Below are 10,956 nucleotides of genomic sequence, written 5' to 3'. Positions count from 1 at the left end.
GGAGCGATATAGACCCATATGATTTTTTTTTTTTTAAATTGTATAATATGTTTCAGGAAAGAATATCAATGAATATTAATTAATACTGCAAGTTATAAGACAGATTAAAAACAAATTATATGTCAATACTAGAGTAGTATTGTTTTATTTTTAGTTGTGAATGTCGGTTGTCATAAGAAGGCCTACTATTTGTGAGGGGCGTGTCTTTCGCCAATGTTTTCATCACCGTGTCAATTCAGGAAATGGGCCGTAAAGTGGAAGACTGGTGGTGTATACTGCTCTGGTAGTAAACTTTGATACTCTGAGTCCGAGGTAGGTCGTGATTGGCTTTGCTATTTGAGTTCGTCAACATTACTTCGATCCACATATTGATATATATTGCATATTAATGAGTGATTTTGGTTAGTGATTGAATGCATTTTCTGTAGAGGAGGGGTTCCTTTACTTGAATGGCCCTGGGTTCTCGACAAGTCTTATTTGCTTAGTCCCGCATGTACAAGTTTATGTGGGTTGTGTGAGTTGCTTATGTCATATGAGGATATCGGGGTGCTGCAAGCGCAACGCGCTAGCACAGTAAATTTAGCACTAGCAGTGCACAGTGTAATGCAGTGTTATAAATGATGACTGTAGTGTGAACAGTACGGAGCCAAGAAGTATATCACGTACAGTCGTACGTGGTCGTAGTCCTACTTAGATCTAGTGACAGTTTTAAACATAGAGAGAAATGTTTTATGGTGGGAGAAGACAATAAGTTGTTGTTTTTTTTTATATCAACTCTGTCTGCGTAGCTGCGCCAAATGTCATTAAACTTTACTGATTAATGACTGTACAACTACAAGTACATGTGGTTTGTGGTGTAGATTTAAACCCCCTTCCGGCTTTGCCGATTGCCTACATTATTCTGAGACTGCAATGCAGGGAGGCTTTCGAAAAACATTCTGGGTAATCATAACTGTTTTTCAAAAAAAACCTTCACCAAGGTTTGACCTCCCGTGCGAAAATTTGACTGCATGCAAAAGCATGGGTTTTTACATGTATCTGATGGTCAAACTTTGGATGGCGTTATATATAGTATAGTATTGTACAGGCATTAGTTTTGCATACAAAACAATGACAAAACTCAGAATTTACATGAAAATCCAAGCAGTAGGGAATACCGCTTGATGTTAAATCATCACACAATGTGAGCTACATGTGAGAGGAACAGGATTGCAAGTTAAACCTCTCATTGTACTGTGACATTCGGCGATTTATCAATCAGTTTGGACGGGTTTGTGCATTTGACTAAAATATGTGACCTTGGTGCCCTGTCGACTGAGTCGGGCGTGTGAATGTGGCACATAAAGAGTGAAGTGCAGCAGCATCATACATGTACATACATGGGTGTATGCAAGGGGGGTCGGGAGGGTCATACGACCCCCCCCCCCCCCCCCCCCCCAATTTTCAAAAGGTCCACTTTTTGTAAAAGACATTTTTGTTTTTCGAGGGCTTTTTACCCTATATAGCCTACAACAGGAAAACAAAAAAGTGACCAGGTGGTGTTCCAGCAAATTGGCAAAAACCTCGTAAATTTCGTAACTCAGTTTTAATATGCCATACCTTATTTCTAAGCTGCACTGCCATGCCGAAAAAGTCACTTTTGTATGGACCAAATGGCCCCATTTTAAAGATATAAAATTCAAAAACTCCCTACCGTGGGAGGGGGGACACTCCCCTCCCAAACCCTCCCCCCGCTCGGTCGCTCCGCTCCCTCGCAGAGGTAAATGTCCAAAAATTTTTATTACGACCCCCCCCCCCAGAAAAAATCCTGGATACACCCCTGACATAGTGTACATTCCATTCAAAGTCAGTTGCATCTGATGAACCAAAACTTTATTGATTTTGTCCGTTTTAATTTTGAACAGACCTGCCCGTGGGGAGAGCATACATTCGTCACCATGGAGACGGATTTCTTCATCAGCAACATCCAGAAAATCGTGCTATATGAGACAAAAGCGGTAAGATATTGATATCAATTGGCAGAATCATGTTATTGGCCCCATTCTTGTATATGGCCCCACCCCTTTTTACGGCCCTTCAAGATCCATGTAATCAGCACGCAATTCAAATGGGAGGAATAAACCCTATTTATGTAAACATTTAAAGGGATGGTATCGCTTTGATTGAGATACCGGTTGGGAGTTAGATTTTAACTTTTTGCAAGATAAGTAGAAACCATTATATGAAATAATAAAGAGCATACCATCTAGAGAAATTAAAAGTTTATTTGATGAAAATCAGTTTTGAAATAGGTGAGATATTGAAAAACAAAGTACAGTAAAGTGGTCCTAATGAAAGATGGGTATTAGAACATCTTTGTTTTCAGATTTGCACTATCAGTAGCTTCTTCTCAGATGGTTGGACTGAAATAGTCAAGCTAATTTTTTCCTTTGATTTCGTTTGCACTGTTCTTCCTTCCCATCAGCGACTGTACATTATGGGATCGAACAACTCTGAGACAGAGTTTAGGGTCCTGAAAATCGACAGAACAGAGGCAAGGGGACTGGAGATCACGGATGACAAGGTACAGTGAATATTCTGTTAAATACAAGTTTTGATATATTAAAGCAACGCTGCACACTGGCACTGGTCCGACGGTCCTTGAGCACTAAAAATCACTGACAGACCAATTACTTTTTCAGGAATGGACCAGTAAAAATTTGAAAAACTGGGTACCTACTGGGTCCGACAGACAGGTCGGACCAGTAGAAAAAATGGATTTGTGCGCAGCCCTGATAAAAGGCATTGTTTACCATTTGCAGATGAAACAAAAACCCAGCTCTAGTGCTTCAAAATAGTTCTAAAATGTGAGTTAGAGAAAAACAACCAATATAAAAATGTTAATCATTATAGTCAATGTTAAGTATCGTTAAATGTAGAAAATGTGAACAATAGTTATGATAAAACTGTTTCTAGACTAAACTGTCTACAGTTATGGTTTAGTGAGAAAAATAGTGATATCTCCCTATATTTTAGGCTTTATTGCAAAATTATATGGTAGGGTGTTTTGTGATGCAACTGACCTTAACATATATGCATCAAATGTCATAACTCAAACATTTTTTAGATCACTGCTCCCAATGGTAAAAAATACCTTTAGTTGATTTTTTTCCCCCTTTGTGGACCTTGTAATATTTAAAGATTTTTCCATTATTAGCATATTTCTACTTGACAACCTTGACAGAGGGTTTCAGAACAGTACAGAAATAAAACAACCAAAATTTAAATGCACACATGTGGTACCTTTTTTTTTTTCCATTTAGATTACGTACACCTTGAGTCAAATCAAAGATCTTCTCCAAACCCTCAAGCATGGCAATCAAGGACCATCGCACTTTTCATCATCATCCTCTTCGTCCTCCTCATCGTCCAGTGGGATGGCAGGATGGTCGCGATGCGTTTCGACGTTCGGCATTGCTGGTGAGCAGCCTGGCCAGAGAATGACTCCTTTTATACAGATATTGCCTTTTTGGGGGGTGTAATATAACATTTGATATCCCTGCTGAAGTGAATTGCACATTTCGGGATGATGTAATCTTGTGGGAAAATATAAACCCGAAGGGACTCGCTCACTGCGGGAGTCAGGTGTGATATTACGACCATAGACAAGACAATATGATATGCTGTGATATATGGTCCACATAAATTCACATCATTTCATTTTAGCCCTGTTTAAAGTCAGCAGCCAGGCAGTTTCTTGAATTACATGTACGTTACCTGGTTTGATGTCACTGCTCACAATATTGTAAGAGTGCTGTTTTTATGTGTCGGTAGCGTGGTGTGCACTCTCAACTATAGTATACGATGTCAAGCCACAATTGAACATTAGTCCATGCAGGAGACAAGGTGGTGGTTCCAAGATATACAATTTAGTTTATTAGATACGATAATCAGGAATTCCAGAATGGTGCATAATACTGACGAGCTGACGAGGGAATATTGTCGGTAGTATATATAAAGAATACTGTTCCACTCCTTCATGGCACATGACCGAACAGAGTCGGGGCCGGAGTAAGATTGATTCCTCAACTTCAAGAAGCATAAGATATAGGGACATGGATAGAAGTTAAGAGATTAGTAGGAGAGGGTCTATGATGTGGGGATTATAGGTTCATTGAACAGTACTGTGTAAGGGACTGGTGGTGGGAATTGTAAACACAGTTAGTCTGAATTTACTTAAACTTGATTGAGGACAAAGGGAAGGATTAACTATTGAGTAGAGATTAACCAAAGTAATAACAAAGATGGTTGGGTTCTGAATGGAAGTTTCATTGGAGGTTTGATGGTCTTGTTAATAAAAGGATATGAGACTATAAAGCTGGGAAGTGTACATAGGGTTTTGGATTGGACTGGTCGTATATTTAGACAGTATAATTGGGGCAGGAAATGGGGATAAATTCTTAACTTGGTCAATCAAGAGACACTTATAAATTACATAAGGTTTGTTCTGTTTTAAGGTATAAACTCCCTATTTCTCCATCTTACATTCGTCCAATCTTTCAAAAAGAAACGTCCTCGTTTCATAGTTATATACTGCAATATTTAAAGAGTTCAAACGATTGACAAATGAAAAAATTCTAATACATTTATGGAGAGAAAAAAATTATAAAAAAACACTGTTGACATGTAAACATAATAGAAATGATTGCTACACAAAATATAATCAAATTGAGTAGCATATTGATAATTTACAAATTAGTGAAATAATTAAAAAGAAGATTGATGTGTACATAAATCTTGCAGATGAGGTATTAAAAAAAAATCACCAAAGAAACCTATTTTCCAGGGGACATATCATTGTCTTGAGAGGTGTAGGAAAAACAGCATGGCCTACACATAGCATAGTAACCAATACATACCCAGGTAACAATATTACATTAAATTTAGAATGGAAATAGAAAGGATAGGGAAATAAGAGATCATCATAGTAATCCACAAACTGTATATAAAACTCAAAGAACAATCAGAGGTCCAAGAATTAACAAAAATTATATTACCATACGTTAAAAAAACACAACATAAATGACAAAACTACAAACTAGAAGAATACACTGATTGCATACATCTAGTCTTGTGCACAGCAAATATGTTGAAAAATGAACAGTATAATCATAACAAAAAACACTTAAGAAGAGGAACAGACAGAGGAGAAAGGAGAATGAAGCAATTAGATTAAATGACCTAAATTATACAGAGTTGGTGTCTTTGAAATGCACCATGCAAGAAACTTGTAAATAATGATGTTGATGAACAACATGTAAAAAGATATCTGGCATCAAGAGTAATTCAAATTGTGTAGATAATATTATGTATAAGAAAAAAAAGTTGGGCAAACAACACGACATTTGTATGTGGTGAAAATGTGCATATATATCTAGACTGCAACAAGTTTACTAATGGTACCATTTTTGTCCTTTTTTTTTCTATACAAAAGCAATTGATCAGAAAAACAACATTTCTCACAAAAAATCAAAAGTTACAACCATACTTAACTAAGAAATTTATGCTAGAAAGTAAAAACACTTATTAATCATGTAAAAAAATTCTTATAGAAATAAAATACAATACACATGCTAACAATGAAAAACCTAAATACCAAATAATGCTACAAATTTACATCAGAAGTTAAACCGACATTATTGTTGAGTAAGAAGCAGAAATTGGGATATAAAACGGTCAAGAAAGGGGCAATTGAACGTGACAGAGAGTGAGAAGGAAAAAGGGAAAGTATGGACAATGCAGAAAAATGAATGAACAGATATGTGGGACGGGGAGGAGTGAGCAAAATATCATTGAAGGTACAAAAAGAATGTATAAAATAGAGATGACATTAAAAACAAAGTTTCACTACTAAGAAATAGGAATTCAAGTACCCACGAATCGGAAGGGATAAGGGAACTTGCCATAAATGCTCAATGAAGCATAAATAATATATGAGAATCTTGAAATTTGAAATTTGGAAGTAAAAAAAAACCAGGCTCATTATATCCTGTCGCAAATATGACATCATAAATTATGATGGATCATAATCATTTGGGGGATTAGGAAGCTGACTGCCGTGTGTCCGAACACTATCGGCATGAATCACAGCGTGTGGATCGTAAAAGAGGTGTGATGAGGCAATGGACATGTGAGGGGGGACCACAGAGTCCCAATTCGTGAAGTGGCTGGGCGACGGCTGAGGATAGTGAGAATGGGGCAGAGATGGGGGAAGGGGCTGAAATGTGTGGGTTTGCGAGGGAACAGTACAGTGAGCTTGAAGAGGGGGTTGGCAATCAGGCAAATCAGGAGGAGAAGAGGTGGAGAAAGGGGTGGAACTGTCCGAATCAGTCCCAGTGGAAGATGATGTAGGGGCGTCGGAGTCAGAGGCAAGGGGAGGAATGTCGCAGTCAATAGAAAGAGGGGAAAGTGGGCTAGAGATGGGAAGAGTGCACTTTAGAGATCGGATTGGAGTTGGGGGAGATGGGGATGTGGGGTGGGAAATCACTGCACATGTTTGTGGCAGTGAGGGAGGTGGGAAAACTGAAGTGCGATATGAATTACAGGCCTCACAGTGAGAGCAGAGGTCCGCAATGTCTTTGCGCATCCCATGCCAGTAGCAGAGCCCTTCGATAAGCTCAATTGTCTTGGCTGTACCGAAGTGAAGAGCTGACATGGAAGTATGCATGACAGACAGGACAGTAGGGATCACAGAATAGGAAATGACAACCTGTTCTATCATTATTCCAGACGGATGTCTCTTCCGCCGATACAACAATCCATCACGAATTATGAAACGCTCAAACTGATGCCGGAACTTGAACAAGCATTCCTCGTAATGAGGGATGGCCGATTTTGGGGGTACATATCCAGAACGGATCCAGGCAGTGACCTGCCGGATGATTAGATTCTGGTGCTGAGCCTGATGAAGGCGTACACCATGTTCTAACAGAACACTAAAAAAAGAGGACAGGTTAGTAGGAGGTGCGGGAGGAGAGGGAGGAGATGAAATTGACGATGAATCAGCACATGCTGATGCCGATGACGGAAGTGAAGCTACTTCAATCGGTATAGCTGGTGATGGATATGAGGGAGGGGATGGATTATGACCTCTGTCTATTGTTGAAGGGAAAGATGAAGATACAGGTAAATCGTCATGGCCACCTTTGTAAAGACCACAAGGAGAAGGAGGCGGGGGTGGAGAAGAAAGCTTTCTCACACCGGGGGTACCATGTGGAGGTGGGGGTGGAGAATGAAGTCTGGTGGAGGTTGGTTGGGGTGACCGAGGAGGGAAGGAATCATCCCGAGAATATGATGCGTCATGAAATGATGGGGTACGAGGGCGATGGGAATGCTCACGATCTCGGGGATATGCATGAGACTGAGAGCCAGTGGTTCTAGATAAAACCCCAGGAGAGAGTGTATTAGGGCCATATCGATAATGACTTGAATCATCATAACGATGATTGTGACCATACCGACTGGTTGAAGAGATGGAGTGGTTAGAGTAGTTAATGTAGTATTAGGGGTGGGAATGAAAGTGTTCAGAGTCCAAAGGTAAAAAAAATTAAATCAATCAGTGAACTTAGCTGCAACCATCAAAAACTGGAATTATTATGCAGGGAGACACGTGTAGAAGGAACCAGCATGGGCCATCTGATAAAAGATATGGAGGTAGTGAAGATCCCGACCAGGTAGATCTGCCAATGAGCTGAAGACAGGCCGTCAGCAAGACAGAAGAAGATGAAATAGGATAGGATCATCAGATAGGATGAGGCAGCACACACCAGCACAGGATACGATGACAAAGTAGATATGACTGGGCAGGCCACTAGCGATGGACGTTCCAAGAAAAAGAAGAGGGCAGAGGTAGTGCAGGTATGAAGGATGTCAGAGAAACTGGTAAAGGAAGCGTGTAGCAACCACAAAGCGCGTGCAGGCATCCACAAAGCAATATAGAAACTTGTATCCAGTCTAAGGGCAGCAGGAACACACTAAGGATTCAGTTGTAGAGTCTTCCATGCAGAAACATATACATTGGCTAAACAAAGCACAGGTCAGGAAGATGAAGACATCTCAGGACGAGGCGACATCGAGTCATGTGGTGATGCTGCAAGCCAAGGCAGCCAGGAACAAATTGTCAGCGTTGTGAAATTGTAAGTCCGAGCGGTTGCGATGGCCACCAGTTTAAACCGCTGCTACCACTGTAAGAGTGCTGTTTTATGTGTCGGTAGCGTGGTGTGCACTCTCAACTATAGTATACGATGTCAAGCCACAATCGAACATTAGTCCATGCAGGAGACAAGGTGGTGGTTCCAAGATATACAATTTAGTTTATTAGATACGATAATCAGGAATTCCAGAATGGTGCATAATACTGACGAGCTGACGAGGGAATATTGTCGGTAGTATATATAAAGAATACTGTTCCACTCCTTCATGGCACATGACCGAACAGAGTCGGGGCCGGAGTAAGATTGATTCCTCAACTTCAAGAAGCATAAGATATAGGGACATGGATAGAAGTTAAGAGATTAGTAGGAGAGGGTCTATGATGTGGGGATTATAGGTTCATTGAACAGTACTGTGTAAGGGACTGGTGGTGGGAATTGTAAACACAGTTAGTCTGAATTTACTTAAACTTGATTGAGGACAAAGGGAAGGATTAACTATTGAGTAGAGATTAACCAAAGTAATAACAAAGATGGTTGGGTTCTGAATGGAAGTTTCATTGGAGGTTTGATGGTCTTGTTAATAAAAGGATATGAGACTATAAAGCTGGGAAGTGTACATAGGGTTTTGGATTGGACTGGTCGTATATTTAGACAGTATAATTGGGGCAGGAAATGGGGATAAATTCTTAACTTGGTCAATCAAGAGACACTTATAAATTACATAAGGTTTGTTCTGTTTTAAGGTATAAACTCCCTATTTCTCCATCTTACAATATGACAATTTGGATCCTCCCTACATTAGTCATGTGACTGCATGTGACTCCAGTATTTACAATTTGTGTGTTTGTTATAGACCATTTGATATTAAATATTTCATTGTGGAAGGAAAAACATGAGAGTCAGTTTCTACTTTTCTAATCAAAGTGCTACCTTTAGCTCAATTTACTGTCAGTACAGTCAATTGTCACTCCTTTTTTGTTTTAATGATGGACAATCATGTATAAAAAAGTACCTTATTTCCAAGCTTCATTGATTAATGTTTATATCACATGTTTTGTCTCGGTCAGTGTCTAAAATGCAATTTCAACTATCTAAACTTTTTGTTAATGAGATAATTACATTACACCACCTATCATTACACTTTGACTTTGGAACATCCTTCAAGCAATTCTGTTTTTTATTTTAGATTGTGCCAGAATTATATCAGCATGCTATAAGCCAAACTGTGACATTGTTGGGTTGTACGAGCATGATACAGACAGGTTTACTTGACTTGCATTGTCATACCTTGATTGACAGTCCTTGTGACAATATCAAAAATGTATGTGTATTTCAAAAATGAGAAAGTGGTGATCGATCAAATTACTGTCTATGCGGTATACTTTGCTAGTGTAATAGTTTGCAATTTGAGACTTGAAAGACAATTTTGTGAGCGATTAAGTTTGCAAGTGAGAACCATATGGATGAAATTTGAAATAAATATTATCCCTTTTCAGTAGAAAACTTAGTGATTTTCCACCTTGGAGTGCAATACATGTTGACATTTGTGTTTAAAGAGGACTTTATTGGGACAAGTTGGTGATAGCATGAAATTTGTGAAAATGACTTGATATACAAGGTAATGCAAAATATTTAGAATCCAGAGATACGGTATTTCACTCTATTCATATAAAAAGGATGTCTGGAGATACAACATGTTCATTTTCTTTTGTTTGCATTTCAGGTTTTGTCAGATTCTTGGAGGGATACTACATTGTTCTGATTACAAAGAGGAAAAAGTAAGTGGCAAGTTTTTGGACAAATTAAACATTAATATGTTTGCCCATGACACTCTGCTTTTGCTCATCAATACAGTAATGTGTCTGTATCAAATTCGTGTGAACCTCAATCATTTTGCTTATGATTTTTTTCTTTAATCATGTATCATTGGAAGTAGAAATTTCTGGATAAAAGGTGATAATGTCAAGGATGATGATCATAATGATGATGATGGTGATGATGATGATGATGACTGTGACTAAGTGAAATATGCTATTACATATACATGTACATTGTATATCTGCATTTGTTACTTCTAATCATCATTGTCTGAGTGAATGCACAGCTAGTAGTGATAAAAGTCACAATGAAAATACAATGGCAGTATATCAAACAGGGATATCAAGAGCAATGAAAATGATTGTGAGAACTGAGGAGGATTATGTATTACTGCAAAAATGAAAATTTTGCATGATTGATTGTTTACATTGAACAAATTTCAATGGACTTTGCACGTTTGATTTGTGTGGCAGTGTTCTTGTACTTTAAAGGTCCTGTTTACCTTTGGGAGCAGTGATTTTAAAAATGTTCAAGATATCACTTTTGATGCATATGTGTAGGTCAGTTGTATCACAAAACATCCTACCATATAAAGTTTTTGCCATAAAGCCTAAAATATAAGGAGATATCACCATTTTTCTCATTAAACCATAACTGTAGACGGTTTAGTCTGGAAACATTTTTATTATAACTGTTGTTAACATTTTGTATATTTAACAATACTTAACATCAATTATACTTGTTCAAATTCTAACATTGGTTGTTTCTATCCCTAACTCACATTTATAACTATTTTGAAGCAATAATGCTGGGTTTTGTTTCATCTGCAAATGGTAAATTATGCCTTTTATGATTTTACATTTCCAAATGTATTAAGTGTGTCATGATCTTCAGAATCATAATAGTTCTGTTGAGTATGGAATGCAATACAGTCTATGGGACAGTT

General features: G+C 38.4%; 1 protein-coding gene across 1 annotated transcript in view; it reads left to right on the top strand.

Annotated features, from left to right (window-relative positions):
• The first annotated feature begins 297 nt into the window (after positions 1-297).
• Positions 298-10,956, top strand: part of LOC139730704 (polyphosphoinositide phosphatase-like) — a 48,777-nt gene continuing 38,118 nt past the window's right edge. The window contains 5 exon segments of the mRNA XM_071641573.1: positions 298-312; positions 1,905-1,997; positions 2,465-2,563; positions 3,303-3,459; positions 9,916-9,970. Of these exon segments, the coding sequence (XP_071497674.1) occupies positions 1,938-1,997; positions 2,465-2,563; positions 3,303-3,459; positions 9,916-9,970 (371 nt within the window). The 5' untranslated portion in view covers positions 298-312; positions 1,905-1,937.

The sequence above is a fragment of the Diadema antillarum genome, unplaced genomic scaffold (assembly GCF_040938485.1).
Source record: "Diadema antillarum isolate AM-2024a unplaced genomic scaffold, OU_Dant_1.0 scf00000022, whole genome shotgun sequence".
In the NCBI taxonomy this organism is placed as follows: domain Eukaryota; kingdom Metazoa; phylum Echinodermata; class Echinoidea; order Diadematoida; family Diadematidae; genus Diadema; species Diadema antillarum.
This window is presented reverse-complemented; position numbering and strand designations above follow the sequence as displayed.